The sequence below is a fragment of the Dipodomys merriami genome, unplaced genomic scaffold (genome assembly GCF_024711535.1).
Source record: "Dipodomys merriami isolate MVZ:Mamm:240054 unplaced genomic scaffold, mDipMer1.0.p SCAF_37, whole genome shotgun sequence".
Classification (NCBI taxonomy): domain Eukaryota; kingdom Metazoa; phylum Chordata; class Mammalia; order Rodentia; family Heteromyidae; genus Dipodomys; species Dipodomys merriami.
This window is the reverse complement of record NW_027205270.1, coordinates 4,407,939-4,428,337: the sequence shown is the minus strand read 5'-3', so window position 1 is coordinate 4,428,337 and position 20,399 is coordinate 4,407,939. Positions and strand designations below refer to the sequence as shown.

At 39.8% G+C, this 20,399-nt stretch overlaps 1 protein-coding gene across 16 annotated transcripts in view; it reads left to right on the top strand.

The window, feature by feature from the left end:
* Eva1a (eva-1 homolog A, regulator of programmed cell death) overlaps positions 1 to 20,399 on the top strand; it is a 52,190-nt gene that overhangs the window by 16,795 nt on the left and 14,996 nt on the right. For 4 of the 16 annotated variants that reach the window (XR_011365318.1, XM_069989079.1, XM_069989077.1 and 1 more), the window contains 3 exons: positions 6,522 to 6,718; positions 10,195 to 10,316; positions 11,925 to 12,101. Coding sequence is in view for 12 of the 16 variants with exons in the window: in XM_069989079.1 (XP_069845180.1) it covers positions 12,002 to 12,101 (100 nt within the window). In the remaining 4 variants the exon portion in view is untranslated. The other 12 variants (XM_069989082.1, XR_011365315.1, XM_069989081.1 and 9 more) reach the window with 12 other exon arrangements.

Here is a 20,399-nt window from a genome sequence, read left to right as displayed (position 1 = left end):
TACATGGTGATATAAGATAAGATGTTTATATCTTTATAAGGCATGCACTCAGTGAGATGTACTGAGCCTCACCTGGCATTTTAATTGAACATGAGACTTGGCAGCCAAAGTGGTGACGGTATTCTTACTTACAGAGTTTTACAGCATGAAAAGACTTGCCTGGATCCAAGCTGTTGAAAGACCTTTATGGAACTGCATATTTCCTAATTCATGATAGAGCTACCTGTTTTCTAACATATTCATGGTTTGAGTAGTAGAATCTTTATTCTGAAGTGGATGTAAGTCTCTTAATCTGTCATCTATAAATCCATGGGGTCAGTGATTATTTACATTGTGCATCCAATACTCCAGTGTGTCTATTAACAATTTTTAACTTGAATCAAATATTTGGAGAGCCCTTGAAACAAAGTAGGTGACCTCCTTTGTATGGGAAGAAGGTTTAAGACAATCTAGTCTCAGCTGGGACATTTAGCAGGGCTGGCTTGGAAAGACCTCTTTGTTGAAATCAGATAAATGTCTGCCCAACGCAGAGCTTTATACCTCCTGTGTGCTCAACAATTTGTCTGCATTGGATTGAATTGAATCAAACGGAGCAAGTTTTGCATGGCTGTGGAACTAGCTCCCTCTGGTGAAGAATGATCAGGAAGGTCTCAGATGGGAGCTGCCTGGTTCTACTCTATCCCTGTCCCTCACCTCCCTGGTTTAGAGCTTCTGTTTCCTCTATCTATTGGGAGGCTGTCCTAGACTTCAGGCTGTGTATAGACAGGGGTTTTGACACCTCCCTCTTGAATTCCTTAGGCTTTCTGTGCTTAGGTTCTAGTTTTAATCATTGCAGTGTCCCTACAGGACACTTCTGGAACTGGAAGGCCAACATGGAAGAGAATTTGATGCTTCCTTTTCCCACTGTGTCTTTATATTGTTTAGTTCTCCACAGCTGTAGATGTCTCAGGGTTACGGGGCTTGAGAGGCCTTTGGTAGTAAATGGTGCCATTTCTCAAGAAAGTCTGGTCAGGAAAAATGTACAGCAAATGTATGGCCTTTATTCTCTTGAATCAAGGATCTACATTGTCTGCTAGCATGTCCTACACTACTGCAGTTCTAGAAGGAAAATTCATATGTTTGGTGAGAGTTTTTCAGGCACATGAAAATGTGGTTATATTCTTTTCATGTCTGGTGTGATTTGAATGTGTGGTTGTCTTCCATTCCATACAACTGTTACCTGCCAGTTTTCATGATGGCTCCTTTAGTTTCCAATGGGTATTTTCAGACTGGGGTTCTGAAGGTCATTGGCTTACTCCTTATACCTGATACTCATTCTCAGTTCCATATTTGTGCTGATAACTCTCAAACACTTTTAACTATCACTTTGGAGTCACAATAAGGATTCCAAGATAATCTTTCCAAAGTCATTCCCTTAAATTCTTTGTATTTCTTACCAACTATTCAAACTCAATGTTCTTGGGTCCTCCTGTGCTTCTTTCATGAAGGGGAATCTGAGCTTAGATCTTATTTTCAAGAAGCTTCAAGCCCAGTGGAGTAGCAGGAGCAAAGCACACACAGCAGGCACTTTACATTCAATTGAGATCTTGGATGTAAGCATCTTACATTCTACCTCTTGAATTTTCAACATTCCTTTGGATTGTTACCCTTCTGTCCCTACCTAGGTGGTAGGAACTTGCGACAGGACCCCTGACCTGTGTGTCATACTTGAGGGCTTTGGATAGCAGGTGCTTGTGTCTCCTGTCCTGACTACTTTTGCTAATGACTGTACCTTAGCTCTGGCAGTATTCTCATCCTGTTCCATGAGAGCTTCCTTTGTGTTTATGGAAATAAACTGAAACTGGAGAGAAGTCTGGGAGCATCTAGGGCCTCCATCACAGCTTTAGTCAAACATCTTCCATCACTTTCTTCTCATTCTAAAAACTTCACATAATTAAAACCATTCTCAGCCAAACACTAAATAAATTTTGCACATGCTGCTTGAATTACTGTGCAATCTTATCCCAGTGTGGCTTTCTCAGAGATTAATATTTCACTACAACTATTCCTCTGGGTAAGCTGAAGCCAGCAGCTGTGGAAACTCAACATTTGCTTTGTACAATGAAATGTTAGGACGGGGCTGCTATTCACATTTTCGGATACCCTGCTCATTTGGAAAAAATAAAATAAAACGAACATTCTTGGCAAAGTCCACGTGGCATGAGCCCCAGCTTGTGTTTCTGTCTATTCAGATATAAAATGGTGAGAAAATATGCTTCTGAATGCTATCATATAACATTGGCACGTAAAAATTATAATTACATTTATTGAGCACTGCGATGGTTTGGATGTGGTTTGTCTCCCGAGGGTTCATGTGTTGGAGGCTTAGTCTCCAGTGTGGCGATGTGGGAGGTGATGGAATCTTTAAAAGATTGGCCTAGTGGGAGGTCGTTAAGTCATCTGGGACACAACCATGGAAAGGATTAATGTAGTTCTCAGGGGACCCCCAATTAATCCCCAATTACCCTTTGGTGTCCAGTCTGCCATGTGATCCCTCTGGTTTGTATGAGCTTTTATTGCTCTCATGCCATCTTCCATGATGTGTTTCAGCCAAGGGCGCCCTTGGCAAAGTTGGGCTCTTTGGACTCAGTCCTCAAAGCTGAAAGCATCAATTACTATGACTTTTCTTCTTTTATCTATTAATATGGTTGATAAAATTGAAGGACTTTTTTGAATAATGAATAAGCCTTGCATCCGTAGAATAAGTTCTACCACAATCATGTCACAAAAAGTATTTTTCACTGTGTTGTCAAATCCTATTTTCTGATATTGTGTTAGGGATTTTTATGTCTGTGTCCCTGAGGATTTTGAGTTTTCTGGTTTTTGTATTGTCATTGTCTGGGATGGGTATTAGGGTCATGCTAGATTCCTGAAATTAATTAAGAAGGTGTCCCTTTTTCTAATTTTCTGGAAGAGATTGTTAATGTTTTAAGTATTTAGTAGAGTTTTCTAACAAAAAAATTGGTCTAGAGATGAAGGATTAGTTTTGGGAATTCGATTTCTTAGTAGTTATAGTATTAATTGAGTCATGTCTGTTATATTGGGTGAGTTGTGCTGGTATTTTATGTCTTTTAAGGAATTGATTAAATTTGCTTAAATTGTCAAATTTATATAAAGTTTTTTCCTAATTTCCTTATTATCCTTTATATACCTGAAAATCTTTAAAAGATATTTTGAGTTTTATTCTTAATATTGGTAATTTGTCTTGTCTTTTTTTGTTAGTCTTACTACAGTTTTATTAATTTTATAGGTATTTTTCAAAGAATCTCTTACAGTTTTCATTGCATTGAACTTCACTTTATCATTCTGCCTTACTTTCATAACTTTTTTCATGATAAAAAATTGTATCCTTTTTATTGAAATTTGTCCATATTATAAGATTTGAAGTTAGTTTCTTGTAGACAGCATAGAGTTGGGAAATTTTTTTTCATCTGCTCTGCCAACAATATCTTTAATTGGTTCATTTGGATTATTGACATTTAATGGAATGATTGAGATGGTTGGGCCATATCTACCTCCCCTGCTTCTGCTTCTGTTTTTTTTTTTTTTTTTTTGTCTTTCCCTGTTTTCTATTTCTGGCCTTTCTTGGATTACTTTAACAATTTTCCCAATTTCAGTTTGATTTGTCTGTAGTATTTTTGAGTGTGTTTCTTTGTCTAGTTTTCCTCGTGGTTGTTGTAGGTATCACGTTATATAGTCGAATGTAGCACAGCCTATTGGTGTTTTATCACCAGTCTGAATAAACTATAAGAAGTTTTCCCTCTTTTAAGTGTTTTATTGTTCTCCAATTATAATGTAATTATTGTAGATATTTCCTTCTCATACAATTGCAACCACGTCGAAAATGTCCTTTTTTTTTTTCTCCAATTGTTAAATACAGTTTAGAAAACTCATGAAGCAAAGGAAAGTCTATTCTATCTACCCATATTTTTGCTTTCATTCTTCCTTCCTTATAATTCATTCCTTTTCCTTTTTCACTTTTCTTTCTGTTTAGAAGACTTCTTTTAATTATTCTTGTAGAACAGGTTCACTGGTGACAAGTTTTCTTAGGTTTCCTCCATCTGAGAATAATATTTATTTCACCTTTATTCCTGAAGGGTGGTTTTTGCTGAATATGTATTGTTGGTTGATAACTCTTTTCCTTCATCAGCTGAAATGTACCTCTCATGTGTTGGTCTCCCTGGTATCTAGTAAGAAATTTTCTATGTTTGGATTGGCTTTTTTCTAGAGCTAAGGCATTATTCTCTGACTGTTTTCAATATGTTTTCGTTGACTTCTGGTTTCAAGTCTTGGCATTGAGTTTTTTGGGTTTACCCTAACTGAGGTTTGCTCACCTACTGTACCTGTGGGTTTATGTTTCTCTTCCAATTTGGAAATTTTTGTAATTTATTTTTATTACTTTTTAATAAGAAGATATAAAAAGGCTACAAAGGGATTTCAATTCAACATTTTCAGCATGTCAGTTTCTGAGAATGATGTAGATTGATCAGTGTCACTGCTTCTGCAACATTTGGAATTTTTAAAGCTGCTTTTTCTTTGTACTCTTTTAGTTCCTCATGCTTGTCTCTCTTCTTCTGGACTCTGATAATACAAATTTAGTTTAATGTAGTTTTTTTTTCTTCTGGTATGTGTGTGTGGGGGGGGTCATCATTCTAAAAGTCTTTAGTTTTATTTTTTTTTCTTTCAGTTGGTGTTTCTGTTGATAATTTCTGTTCTGTCTTTCAGGTCACTGATTGTTTCCTATGTCCACCCCATTTTGCTTAGTTTATTTATTAAGTGTTTTCTATTGATTGCCATATTTTTAAAATTCTATACTTCTACTTTTTTCTTTATATTCTCTAGTTTGTTTTTCTGAGACGGTTTCTTTGCTGAGACTTTCAGCAGTTTTCATTTGTTTCAAACATCCCTCCCCCACGGTATAACCCCTGCTTTCACTGTATTTGATGTCAGTATAATTTGTGGAGGGGAAGGGGAAAAACAAATCGTTTAAATAAGGATACAGGTGGACCCATTGCAACAATGAGATGTACAAGTCGTTATGTCAAAAACGAACTTTACAACTTTGGAGGGGGGGGAGGGTGAGAAGGGGGGGGAGGTTGCGAAGGGATGGGAAGGGGAAACAAAGGAGGAAGCTACAATGCTTGATAAGAAATGTACTCATTATCTTGCCCATGTAATTGTAACCCCTCTGTACAGTATTTTCACAATAAAAAAAAAATAAAACATCTTCACAATTGCTCACCAAAACATTTTTTACTGGGGATGTTCAAATATCCTGTCAGATAATTTTACCTTCTCTGTTGGCATCTGTTGGTTGGCTTCTCATTGCTTTTGGATAAGAATGAAAGTTCTGGATCCCATGTAGTCTCCTCTGATGTAAGGCTTGTAACCACTGTAACCTCATTCTCTACAAGGTCTCCCTCCTTTCTTAACCCAAAATAGAGGGGTAGGGGTGCCTTATTTCTGGGTCAGGGTACATTGTGGGTTGAATGTCCCCAAAGTTCATGTGTTAGAAACTTGATCCCCAATATGCCAGCATAGAAGGTGGGGCCTAGTAAGAAGTGATTAGGTCTTAAGGATTCTGCATCATGACTGGATCAATGTTACTGCAAGAGTGGGCATATTTGCTATAAAAATGAGTTCAGCTTCTTGGTTTCTTACTCTTTCTTGAACTTCCACCTAATTCCATGGGATGATATAATACATAGTCCTTCCTCAAGTTGCTGGTATCTTCATCTTATCTTTATTAGCCTCAAGAAATTGAAGGCAAATTTCTGTTCATTATAAATTACCCAGTGTATGATGATTCTGTTATAGCAATGCAGATCTTCAAAAGGGACCAAGACAGGGAGAACAACCAAGTTTCCCTCCTGGCCTTCACTGATATGGCATGGATGAGGGCTCATTACCAGCTATCTGAGATGCAAGTTTCATTTCTATACTTGGCCTCCTGTTACATCAGTCTGGCAGGGATGCTAGGTCTTTCTTGTTTATAGTATACCAAGAGTGGAAGTCTAGGCTCTTAACTTAGGCTTTGCTCCTGTGGGTGTGGGTATGGGTATGGACACGTCTTTTTTCCCCCCCTATTGATATTTAGCTGTAGTAGAATAGTTGGCTAGAAAGATTTTGTCTTAATAGGCTTACCCTGTTCTCATCTTTTGGCTAGGAAACACAAGCATTTATTGGATGTTTCTATGCCCTTGTTGGGCTGAGTTTCTGGGTTGCTAACTTCTTTAGCTACCTGATCCTTTTGGTTTCTGGTGCTCATCATTCTTAATCTGGATTTGTCAGCCCCTTAATGAACATTTCAGACCATCTGTGACTTCTTCAGCATATCTTTCACACTTAAGCTAGCATTTTCTTCATAGAAAGCAAAAGAGATTGTATTAACCTCTGTTTAATGTTCAAAGTTCTTTATTGTCTGTAAAATACAGCTCAAATTCTCTTTTTTTTTTTTTTTTTTTTTTTTTTTTGGTCGTGAGACCTGAACGCTGGGCCTGGATGCTGTCTCTCAGCTCTTAAGCTCAAGTCTAGTGCTCTACCACTTGAGCCACAGCGCAACTTCCAGCTTTTTTCTACTTATGTGGTGTTGAAGAATTGAACCCAGAGCCTAATGCATGTGAGGCAAGCACTCTACCACGGAGCCACCTTCCCAGCATCAAAGTTCAAACTCTCTAAGGTACTGTAAATCCTCCAATGTCCATTCCAACTTCATCTTTCTTGTTTCTTGTTTCAGCTTCCTTTGAGTCACTCTGTATACCTCAGTGCTCCACGGGTGCTATATATTCATGCCCTTCCTTCTATCTCCAGCCCCTTTCTTTACTCTGGGTAGAGATAGGTTAAAAGACAAGACACTTAGCTGGGCACTGGTGGCTCATGCCTGTAATCCTAGCTACTCAGGAGGCTGAGATCTGAGGATAGCTGTTCAAAGCCAGCCCAGGCAGCAAAGTTTGTGATACTCTTATCTCCAATTAACCACCAGAAAACCAGAAGTGGCACTGTGGCTCAAGTGGTAGAACACTCACCTCGAGCTGAAGAGCTGAGGGACAACTCCTAGGCCCAGATATCAAGCCCCACAACCAACACCACTAACAAAAAAGACAAGACACTGGAATAGTGCTTCTTATGTTTAAATCACATCTCCAGTGTTTTATAGCTTAATAACATTAGGTCTTTATCAATTTCTTATCTAGAAAAATAAGAGCAATAACAAGCCTAGTGGGAGATTTAAATATTCCTCACAAAGCATTCAACAAACTGAGTAGTTGGAGAAGGTTTCAGTAAATGTGAACTGTTAACATAATTAGTAATGGATTTAGTACTCAGTAGTTCAACTTTCAAGTTAAGTGTTATCTCTGTCTATGGAATCTTTATGAGTTCTCCCCATTGCTACTCCATTATTAGAGTTAATTACTCTTTCCCAACTTCTTCTGTACCACTTAATTTACATTGCCTCATTCTGTTTTCGTTGTAGGAAACTGGACTGCAAATCTCACTGACCACATTATTCATTTCTAGGTTCACTTATTCAAAGGAAGCACTTACTACGAATCAGGCACTGGGCACATAAGTGAGTAAAATGTGGACCTTCCTTCAGGTCATTCTCAGCCTTTTGCTAGCAGTAGTTTGATAAACTAAATTAGAACTAGTGAGATTTAATGAGTATTTATTGACTTAGGAAAAGTAGGTCTGCCTTGGGATAGGAAAGCAGTCTGTTTCCAGGCCACAAGGCATCAAGCCAAGAATGCCAATTTTTGTAGGCCAAGAATTAAATGATGGAGGTAATGGCTAGAAGAAGTATACGTTTGTATGTTTGATCGTGAAGGAAAGGAGAGTGAGTACCAAGAAACTACAGAGGAATTAAAGGATGTTTGTAATAGATAAAATGAGCAGAATTAAATATAGTTCAAGAAAGAATAAGAAAATAGTTGATCAAGAAAAATATACCAAGCAAGGCACTGGTGGCTCCTATCTACTCAGGAGGCTGAGATCTGAGGATCGTGGTTCAAAGCCAGCCCTGGCAGGAAAGTCTGTGAGACTCTTATCTCCAATAAACCACTCAGAAAACCGGAAGCAGTGCTGTGGCTCAAGTGGTAGAGTGCTAGCCTTGAGCTGAAGAGCTGAGGGACAGCTCCTAGGCCCAGAGTTCAAGCCCCACAACCGACAAAAAAAAAAAAAAAAGAAAGAAAGAAAAACATGCCTACATGCATGTATCCATTCTTCCACTTAACTTTTTATATAGGAGCTGGAAATCAATTTAAAGAAGGAAAAGAAAAAAGGAATGTATCATTGATGGAACCATGTTCTGTAGAAGCAGGAAATGATTTGATGAACAACACAGGTGACAACTCCTTAGAGACAAGATGGAAGAAGGCCAAGATACTATGGAAGAGTTCATGTAGATGGCCTCTTTTTTTTCAGGGAAGCTGGGAGGTTGGAGAGTAGGAGGGTGGAGAAATAAGCTTCAGAAAAAAAGAGCTGTGGTCTACTTTCTCTAGGAAATGAAAAAGTAAGAAGATGAGATGTCAGAGATACACATAGGATCAAGTGCCACAACTGCTTGTCTTTATACACCAAACATCTGCAATGATGCAAGTACAAATGGTATTTTTTTTTTCAGAAGCACTTAGCCTGGAGAGCAGGCAGGTGAGGGTAGAATAGTTTGGGGGTTAAAGCTGGAGAGAGGAGAAGGGCAGAAGTGTTCTGGTGAAAATAGGGAGTGTTGAAGTTGTTATACCCAGGCTGTGTGTGGGGGGGGGGGGGAGGGGAGAAGTGAGCCTAGATAAGAATGGTAATTCTGAGTGAGCTTAGAGGTTGAGAAGTCATTGGGAAGTTGGAGAGCACATCTGTTTTGATTCTAGATGTGTGAGAAATTGGAAAGAAGTTTCTGATTAGAGAGCGGGAGTTCTGAGCATGAGTCCTTCCTCCAAAAGTTGCTGGACCATCAGCTCTGACACTCATGGTAGGACACTTGGAATGAAGAGAAAAATTAAGACAATCCTTGCCCGTGAGAGGTTCACAGCCCAGCCCTTGGGTGAAGTAGACTTTCTAGGTAATAACGGGCTCTACAATGTGTCTCTGGAAATGATTAGCTGCAGTGAGTTGGAAGAATGGAAGCCATCTGGTCCACAGGCAAGCGTGTTGCATGAGTCTGTCATCTGTGGTGTTATCAGTCCTCTAGTAAAAATAATACTTTCTATTTGCTTAGTTGTTTCTCTAGAACCGTGAGCATCTCTGCTTAGCCCTTATGTGGGAGCCATTTGCTCTGGGCTCTGAGTGACCATCCTGAAGGCAGTCCTCAGTGGCTTTTATGAGTGTAGCGTGGCAGTTCAGAGATGTGCTTTCACTTGTGAGTGCATGAGCCTATTGAAAACTACTGATCTTGTGCCTCAAGTTTCTCTTCCTTTTTGTCCTTAATTTCTTGACAGGAAAAATGGAGATAGGAACGTGCTGTAAATCCTTTGTAATGCAATAGCAGCTAAGTATCAAGGAAGGTATCGACAGGCAGGAGTTAACTGCTGTAGGATAGACAAGGTGGTATGGTGACAATGGATGAGTGTGTGTACACAGAGCAGTGCGGTTTCTCTATGATCCATCTTGTTCTTCCTATACACTCCCCAGTAAAATTGGGGGTAGAAAAGAGCTCCTGGCTACCCAAGAGAGGTCATCTGTAGAAGGAACAGGTTATGGGAAAGCACATGTCAGCATTTCCAAGGGTTTCGTGCCCACACAGAGCCGTGTGTAAGACATTATTTCATAGTCCATCTGAGCATTGCTATCTGGGAACTGAATCCCCTCCCTTCCTGTTCCAGAGTGGTTGGCCTACAAACTCCATTGATGAAGAGCCAGACCAACAACATCCCATTCTAGCTGCGTTTGTGGGTTTTGGCTGATGAGTAAGAAGAGGAAGCACATGTCTTTGTTCTTTTACCTCTTGCTTCCTTTCTGCTATGACCTTGGGAGGTTGGTTTTTCTGGCAGTCTAGTCCATGTTCCTGTAGCAATGGGCTTTGTCTCTGAGGGGACCTTGTCTTTCCAAGGATCCAGGTCCACACCACCCGTGCTGTCTGCTATGTTCCTGATGACATCAGGCCTAAAATATGAGATGATCTCTCAGGTATGTGATGATTTTTGTGTCACCTCTTTTTTCTTTCAGAACCTGAGAAACCAACTGGCACCAACCAAGTTCAGAATTTTAGCTGGCTGAAACGAATATCATCAGAGATGACCTGTCTTTATCAGACACTGCTCTGTTCCTGACAGCACATCTCTTCCCAGGTAGCTAACAAAATGAGGAGATTTCTACCCTCTGTGCATTATGTAATGAGATACCTACTGGCCTGGCTCTTATGTATCAGAAGGTGTTCACTACTGCTACTTTCCACCTCACACCTTTCATTCAGTGGTCACATTCAGTATAGATGGTCAACTCAAGGCTACAAAGAATAGTAGTGGAATAGCAAAATGAAAGCCAATGACAATAACATATCCAACTAGCCATTTAGAATGTTTCCACACATGCCACACATCCAGGTTTCTACCTTCGAAGCTCAGTGAAGTCCAGGTCATTGGTCAACTCTTTGCCCACTTTAAAAAGTCTGGCAACAGGTGGTTCCTTCCCTGCATGACTACTGGCTGCCCTTAAGAACTTCTGGGTCATAGCTATGAGTTTGCCTCTCTTCTTTTGATCTCCCTGACACCTGCTGCACTTTAACCGAGTGAGAATCGTCTTTTCTGTTACAATCTATTCCCTCCACCTTCTAGAACTGCAGCTTTCTGAGTCCCCCAAAGCTAGCACACATTACTGATGTTTGTAACTAGACAGCCAAAGTTTCTTTCCCGAGAACTGGAGCCTTCTGCTCCTCCAGTCAGCCTGTGCCTTGGCTCCCTGCTTTCAGCTCATACAGCATGACATGTGAGTTACTGGGGTCTTGGCCACTTCTTCCATCCTCAGGACCTCTCTGTAAAGTCTTCTGAGTGTTGGGTCAGAGGAAGATGATGGACCAGGAACGTGTTGTGCAGATCCATACAAACATTCCATCCTTTCAGACTGAGTTAGATCCTCATCCCTGTCCTGCCCCATGGAAGGATGCTATTACCTGCTGCCAGGGAGGAAGTCTGTGGGCCATGAGTGTGTGTGTGTGTGTGTGTGTGTGTGTGTGTGTGTGTGTGTGTGTGTGTGTGTGTGTGTGTGTGTGTGTGTGTAAGAGAGAGACAGAGAGAGAGAGAGAGAGAGAGAGAGAGAGTGCACACACGTATGTGCACAGAATGCACCCGTAAACTGTCCCACCCTGTCACACATTGGGTCATGGAATTGGGGGTTGGGAACAGGCCAACCTTACAAATTCTTATGAGGATTTTAGAACTATTGCCGCTTTTTATCGTTCTGGAATAGCCACCTCTGACCCATTGCCAAGGGGGCAGTTTTTGACCTGATAGGCAAAGCAAACGAGGCAAAGTACATAAGCGTCATCAGTGCGAGCTCCAAGGAAAATGGAAGCGGAGCACATTGTGATGTGGGGTTAAAATGCAGTGATGTGGTGATGATTATGATTTGTACCTGATGGACCAGGAAGGTGGAACTGAGCGAATGCAGTAGAGTGAGTGTCAAGAAAGGTAATAGGGGAGGGCATGTTGAAGTCAGGAGTTGGAAAGAGAAAAGAGAAAGGCCAGGAGGCTCAGATGTAAAGCCCTACTGCCTCCCTGAAAATGAGGAAGCTCCTTGAACAAAGACTACAAGCTCTTTTTTCTGGGATCTTAGTGGCTCCCTGCTGGGAAAGGTAAGCGGCATTTAGGAGACTAGCTTTTGGTTTGAGTCTAGGACACCTGGAATAAAGCCCCCTGGAAGCAGAATGCATATCATCACCACTCTTTGTCTCCAAACAGAAGAGAAGAGAGGTAGAGCGAGAGTGGCCAGGTGGACTTGGCTGAAACATCTTCAAGAACTCTCCTCTGGATGCCACATGAGGCTGGCCATCAGGCCCCACGCCGAGACAGCGATCACACAGCACACAGACATGAGTTTGCTCAGCAATATCCTAGCTGCCTATTCCTTTGTCTCAGGTAAGTTCCTGGCATTGGCTGGGCCAGGGCTGAGAGCTGGGGCAGGGTCCAGGGCTGCTTCTCCATCTTGTAGTAGGAGAGAATGCTATGTAATCACAGTAAGAGTTCTGCCCTGATGAATTTTGAGATAAAAGGGTCTTCTGGTTGGGAGTCAAGTTTGGCATTCTCTGGAATTTGGCAGATGAAGGGTTATGAGAGTTTTATCTTGATGGAAATGTTTGGTTTCTTTTCAGACAAGTGGGTGATTGAAGTAGCCTGGGGCTACTGGTGATGTCTGTCTTAATGCATCAACTCTGATGAGGGAAGTTGCTGATTGCAGACTAGGTGATTTCTGTGTGGGTTTCCACCCTACACAGGTTGTGTGTGTGTGTGTATGTGTGTGTGTGTGTGTGTGTGTGTGTTACTGTGTTCACGGGCTATTTCTTTCTGGGAGAGATGGCCACAGAAGGTATGGGAAAGTCAGGGACAGTCTTGTATTTCCTTCTTCCTTGATTCAAAGTTGACTACTAAGATAGTTAATTTTCTCCTCAAGATTATTTCTGAGGAAAAAATGCTGTTCAGATCAAAGAAGCCTCTAAAATTTACATGGAAATCCACTATCTGTGTTGAATGCTCAACTTGCTCTTGTGCTGCTTGCGGGGGTTTTAAATTTTTGATAGTTTGCTTTTGTTCTGTTTTGTTCTGCCTGCTGTTTCTAGATAGAGTGTGGAAAGAAAGGGACTGCGGTTCTTATTTGATTTCCCATAGGGAAGGGATGTTTTTTGCTTTCTGATTTCTATGATTTCTTTTCCTTTGATGTTCAAACATAAAAGCTGGTATTTCTGTTTATCATGGCCTGTTGAGCCAAAGTTGAGAATAAGGGAAGCTCATGACTTTGTTTGGTGAGGGGAACGTGGATGACATACAACCTGTTGGTTCTCAGGGATTATCCTGATTGAAAGGTTGTAGTTCACATGCACGACCCATCCTGGGTTCTGTCTCAAAGCTCAGTGAAGTCCAGGCCATTGGTCAGCTCTTTAGCTCCCTTAAAACCTTCTGGTGCCAGGTGGCTCCTTTCCTGCATACCCACATATCTGAGGAATTTCATTTCTGGTATTTTCCTCGAGTCTCTTTTAGGGATAGTGGAGCTGAAGCTGCAATAAGGATGTTTGAAACCGGCATCTTGTCTTCTCAGGTGGTTGGATAATGGTTTCCTGACATCCTGGAGGTTTGCAAGTTCTTAAAATATACCTGTACACCAGCAGTTGCAAGAGAATATTTCTGGTGAGAGCAAACAGAGTACTGGACTTTGGAGCTCTGCTCAGCACAGGAGGTCCCTGGCAATTGTCCATTTCAGTCAGCATGACCCTGGAATGTGACTACTGAATGTGGAACTCGTTGAATGGGCTGGTGTTTTACCAAGTGCCTTGTGAACTTGTCAGGGCTGAAAGGGTACATGGCCCTGTTTGTCTGTCCTCTCCTGCTTTCTGTCTTTCCATGCCATACTCTGGAATTAAAATGCTGCTAGGGATGTTGGAAGATAGTGCTTCTTTTAAGTAAGTGTGGTCTGGGATGCAAAGAGTGTGCCAGGCAATGGAAAATAGAATGGCTAAAGTAACATTTGTTAGATCTGATTGAATATCAATGGTGAAATAGGGAATAGCCCTGATTTTAAAATAAACTAAATAATAAAGTTTAAACTAAGAAGGTGAAAATAATAGTTTCCAAGGAAAATATAGTAAATGGGGTAGCTAATGTTGCAAAGTATGACATTAGAAATTGTGGGAAATAGCCCAGTCGAGTAGTTTTCTTATGATCTCATTTTGCTATATCTAGTCTTCAACTGTTGAAAAGTCTCTCACCCCTTCTGTTTTCTTTCCATGTATTAATTGTGTGACGGTTCATCTTGGTTGTCAACTAGACTGGGTTGTCAACCGAAATGGATAAAGCAAACTTCTGGTTCTGTTTTCAGGAGTGCTTCTAGCAAGGAGTGGCATGAACCTCTATGAGAAAATGACTCATCTGAACATGGATGGGACCATCTGATAAGTTGGGGGCCTAGATAGAACAAAAACGTGGAAGAAAGCTCGTGTTTTCTTGTTGGAAGTTTGTGCTCAGGCATGCTCTATACTTCTTAAGTAGGTGCGCTTCTTGCTTCTGCCATTTCCTATGGACATCTTTGGCCTTTGAAGGCAGATTTGAACCAGGGATTTTTCAGGTCTTCAGTTTCTGACTGGCACTGCATCCTGGCTCTACTAGTTCTGAGGCTTCCAGTCTCTTGGACTGGCTCTCTAGCCTGTGGATGGCCATTCTAGAACTGTCCAGATCTGATTTGTGTAGACAAATCTAATAAATTCCTTCTTATAATTATATGTGAACTTTATTGGTTCTGTTCCTCTGAGAAGCTTGAGTAATACAAGTTGACTCTTGTCCTGTTGAAGTGGTCCATTGAGTTAGTAACAAACTTGCTAATACACAAAACTGCCTTCTTCCTTTGTCCAGCTTTTCATTAAACCAGCAGAGTAAAATCTTGACGTGTGTGTGTGTGTGTGTGTGTGTGTGTGTGTGTGTGTGTGTGTGTGTGTGTGTGTGTGTGTGTGTGTGTGTGTGTGTGTGTGTGTGTGTGTATGTATGTACTGTGTTTGGGGCTGTCTGTGGTATTTATCAACAATATTCTGGGAGAGAGGGAGCTAGAGGCATGCCTGGTCTTTTCCTCTTTCTTGATTCAAAGTTGATTTTCTGTTAAGATGGCTGCCTTTCTCCTTGAAGATTATTTCTGGAGACCAGATTCTGTTCATATAAAAAGAGCCATTACAGATACGTGGAAATACTCTATGCTTTGAATCCCCAAATTGTACTTATGCGTCTAACGTGACTTTTTAATTTTTGATTGTTTTGCTTTGCTTAATGTCTCTGGATATCTCTCTAGACAGACAGTTAGATATGTGACCACTTAAAAAAGGTGACTACTTTCCTTCTGCCACCAAGCTACCAGATTTAGTTGCATTTGCAGGTTGAAACCAGTAGAAACTCATGACTCTAATTTCAGTTGAGCCTTTCAAATAGTTCTGTAGTCTTTCTGTTTGCTTCTGGATACATTTTGTTTCCATTCTTCACAACAGCCATTTCAATCACAGACTTTTCCAGTAATGAACAATATTTACTTAGCAAGTACAAGGGCTTGGGATCAATCTCCAGTACTGAAAACAATGTAAACTTTTTTTTTTACTTTTAAGAAAAAAAAGTGCAGAGGGAAAAAGAAAACTGGGAGAAAACAAGGGAAGAGGTGACACTAACTGTAACCCTTTTTTACAATAAAAGAAAATATATGTCACATTAACTATGCATTGTTAAAGTTAACAAAATAACCACTTTTCCAAATTCCTAACAGAAAAATTAACAAAGGATAAAAATTAACAGTTTGCAAAAGGAAGAAAACAAAATATCAAGGAAACAAAATAGTTTAAATTCTAGCAAATAAATTCAAGATGGAAATATAGAGAATATGAGTAGAGATGAGGACTTGTATATATAATGTCAATGGAATTAGAAATGCTACAGCTTCTCAAGACAGTAATTTGGTAGTAAAGTGTGTGTGTGTGTGTGTGTGTGTGTGTGTGTGTGTAATATAGTAATCCATCCCACTGTTAAGAATTTGTCCCAAGCAGATAATTAGGGATGTAGAACTTTAGGGATGTAGAACTATTCTACATCCCTATAAAGAACTGTTTATATAGTGGAAAATGAGAAAATAGGGAATGTAAATTGAAATAGAAATATTAATGATGTCTTATTAAGTGAATAAAGCCTCCTATCACTGAGCACATTGAATACAATCTTAGTATTTGTGTACATTCGTATATAAGTGTAACCATGTTTTGCTGCAATTTATATCTGAGTTCTCGGATTCTACAGGTGTGTTATGTATAGTTTGTATTTTCCTCTGTTTATAAACCATTGCTTTGACTTTGTAATAAATGTGATTTATTGGAATATTGATTTTTATTTCTAACATGTACATTAAACAGTTACCATCTTTTTATCTTTTCTTAATTTGTGAGCTACACATTTCTAAGTGTCCTGGATGTGTTGTGAACCTAGAATAGAATACTGTCCTCTTTAAATGTACTCTTTCTGTTGTGTAGCTATGTAGGGCTGCTCACTGCCTCTTTCCAACTGGCTAAGGTCAGGCTGTGAAGCAGCCCATCAGTGACATCCCCTCTGTTCCTTCTGGCACTGATGTAGTTGATGCTCATCATCCTGCTTGAGTTGCCATCACGGCATTTTCCTTAGTCTTCCTTTCTCCAATCTTACTTCATAGTCCACACTTTATAGCAACCTGTTCTTTCCAAAGATGCACCTGTGATGATGCCATTCTTTCTGATTTTTCAGAATCCCTCAATGCCCCTCAGTATCTCCGAGATAAAATCCAAACACTTTTGTATTATTTAACAGGATTTTTTTTCAGCTATGAATGGTAGAAGCTTTCAGGCCAATAGCCTAAAGCAAGCACTAGGAGTTAGTTTTCTTTCCATCCATATTTCCCCCAACATGGGTTTTATTTTCTTCTTTCTCAGCACTTGGATTTAGAGTTAACTTTTCTTATTTTAACCGTTTGCAAGCAAGCTATTAGAACCAGAACATAACGCTTTATAATGAAGATAATACTCTCATTAATAATTATAGCCTCATGAATAACTTTGAATAGCGTCATTAGAAAGAGTAAATGGAGCCGTTACTCATTGTAATTGAATGATTTGAATATTAAATATGATCACCTGGATTAAGTTTTTCTTTAAAAATAAATCACCTTTGTGGTGAGTCTCATGCTTGTCAATCCATCTACCTGCTTATATCTAAGACTTCATCTCTGTTTCTCCTGTTTTCTCCACATCCCCTTAACACGATATAATATACTTGGTTCATAATATATTTAGTTTGTTTATTACCTATGTACCCTACTAGAAAACAAACTCCCAGGAGCAGAGAGATTGTTGTTTCTTTTATTAGCTACTGTACATCCTTAGCATATCCTCTGATAGTTCATAGAAGCTATCAGAGGCTTAGTAAATCAGCAAGTGAATGTACATGGCTCAATAACCATACAATATAAAAAAGAAAACAGACATGTAGCAAGAAGACTAAAACTACAGCCTCCCTGTCCATATCATTCACAATCTCTTTTTAAGTTTTTTATTGTTACTATAAAGGTTCAGAAGAATTACATTTACATAAGTCAGGCAATGGATTCATTTCTTTTTGGACACTGTCACCCCTTCCCTCGCTCTCTTCCAGTTTTTCCCTCCCATCTACACCCACAAGTTGTGTAGTTAATTTTCAACATAGTGTCTAGTGTGTACTGCTTGCTGTATTTGCTCACCTTTTGTCCCTCCATTTCTCCGTTCTCCCCTTACCCTCCCAAAGACAGATAAACAAACAAATGGGACAAAAAGAAAAGAAAACAAACATAGCAACAAAGGAAAAAAACCCTCTTGTTTCTATTTGCTGGAGTTCATGTCAATAAATATATATATATATATATATATTTTTTGGTCCGGTTGTGGGGCCTGAACACTGGGCCTGAGCACTGTCCCTCAGCTCTTCAGCTCAAGGCTAGTGCTCTACCACTTGAGCCACAGCGCCACTTCCGGCTTTTTTCTTTTTGCTTATGTGGTGCTGAGGAATCGAACCCAGGGCCTCAGGCATGCAAGGCAAGCGCTCTACCACTGAGCCAACTTCCCAGCCCCAATAAATATTATTTTATATGATTAGAGGCACAGAGACATTACACCTCTGTGTTTCTCTCCTAAGAGCATCTTTCTTTGCTCTTACTATGTTTTAATGCATATAATCCTATATAATTGAACATTCTCAGTGCATTTTAGATCTAGCTTCTGCACGTGAGAGAAAACATGCATCATTTGCCTCTCTTGAGTTTGGCTTACCTCACTTAACATGTTCTAGGTCCATCTATCCGCCTGCAAATGACATCTTCTTATTCTTTCTAATGCTGCATAAATACTTCACAACCTTAAGTTATCACTATGCTACATACTCATGATCTTCATGCAGATGTGAAGAAATATGAACTCACGATCTCCAACTTTCCTATTTTGTGCACACAGTATATCAACCATATTGGAATTTTTTCCTATTTTTTCAAATATATTGTTTTATGCTTTTCTTTTTTCACTGAACAACCTACCCTGGAGCTATTTTAGGTCATCCTACAGAGACAACCATCATTCTTTTAGACAGCTGTATACTGTCTCTTGTATGGATGGATCACCCACAGTTTAACCAGCTGTTTACAAATGGCCAGTGGAAATGGGCCAGATATTTTCCAACAGGAATTATTACACTTTAGTTCACAAGCCAAATCCGGCCAGATCCCTGTCCTGAAAAATAAAGTTTTATTTGAAAGACAGTCATGTATATGCATATATATATTGTGAGCACCTGCTTTTACATTGCATCAGAGCTAAGTTGTTAGAGCAGAGACTGGCCCTTTATAGATAAAGGTTGCTCATTCTTGATCTACAGAAACAGAAATTAAATGACACTTAGATATTTTTTGTGAATGTATCGATCTGTAATTACCGTCTGTGACCTAACTGTTCAAATGCATTTGCAGAATTCTTTTTCTTTTTTTGGGGGGTGGGAGGGTCCGGTTGTGGGGCCTGAACTCGGCCTGGGCGCTGTCTCTCAGCTCTTCAGCTCAAGGCTAGCGCTCTACCACTTGAGCCACAGTGCCACTTCCGGCTTTTTTCTTTTTGCTTATGTGGTGCTGAGGAATCGGACCCAGGGCCTCAGGCATGCAAGGCAAGTGCTCTACCACTGAGCCAACTTCCCAGCCCAGCATTTGCAGAATTCTTAAAAGCAACCTTGCTGGATTAAAGTGCATATGAATTTTTAGGGAAAAAATTGACACGTTGACATTTAAAGAGTTTTATCAATTCACTCCTTAAAATATGTTTAAGAAACAGCTTTACCAGTGTTTTCAATGTTTTTGGAGTTTTCATAATCTGATGAACTAAAAAAATGACACCTAAGTGTTATCTAATTTGTTTCTTCAGGTCAGGGGTCTGCCACCTTCCCTGTAAGGGGCCAGAGAGTAAATCATCTCTGTTCTAATAATACAGCTCTTTCTCAGCCTAAAAAACAAAAACAAAAACAGAGACACTGGGTTTGTGAATGGACAGAGCTGTATTCCAATAAAACTTTATTTATGAGAACAGGAGTATATGACCAGATTTGGCTTGTGAAACATGCATGCCAAGCCTTGTTTTTTTCATTTTTATAATAAATTTTTTTTATTGTGAAAATACCGTACAGAAGGGTTACAATTACATGAGCAAGGTAATGATTACATTTCTTATCAAGCATTGTTACCTCCTCCTTTGTTTTTCCCCTACCATCCCTGCCCTCCCATCTCAAGACTACCTCCCTCTCCCGCCCCCTGATAAGGTTGTAAAGTTCATTTTTCAACATAGCATTTTGTACATCTCATTATTGCAATGGTCCACCTGTATCCTTAATTAAACAATTTGTTTTTTTCCTTTCCCCTCCCCAAATTATACCAACATCAAATACAGTGAAAGTAGGGGTTATACCATGGGGGAGGGACATACAAAGCAACAAAACAATTACCTTATAAATATGTTAGAAACGATAGCAAGAAAGAAAAAAACACTTGTGTCCTTATCTTGGGTTTCATTTCGCCTAACATCATCTTATTTGACCTTTTCTGCTTATCTCAGACATATACTAGTTATTTATTTATTTATTTGGTTGGTTGGTCATTGGGTTTGAACTCAGGGCCTGGGTGCTGTGAGTTCCTTTTGCTCAAGGCCGGTGCACTACCACTTTGAGTCACAGTGTCATTTCTGGTATTTTGGTGGTTGATTGGAGATAAAAATCTCACAGACTTTCTTGCTGGGGCTGCCTTTGAACCACAATCCTCATATCTCGGCTTCCTGAGTAGCTAGGATTACAGTCGTGAGCCGGTATCGCCCAGCCACAAACTTTGTGTATTTCTTCATGTGTTGAAGAGCCATTTTATTGCTGTTTTTGTGATGTGTTCATATGTCTGTTTTCCTTTTTCATTCTAGGCCTTTTTCTTGATGCTCTAGATGTATTAGTCCTTTGTGTTACATTTTACAAATATTTCTCCTAATTTATCTTTAACCAGTATTCGTTGAGTGTGTGCTAACTGCATAGTAGCCAGAATTTGAATCACTTTGCTTCCAAGCTTAGTATGAGGGAGAAAGTCTCCCAGGAGTGACAGAGCTTAACCTTCCACAACTTAACTGATGCTAG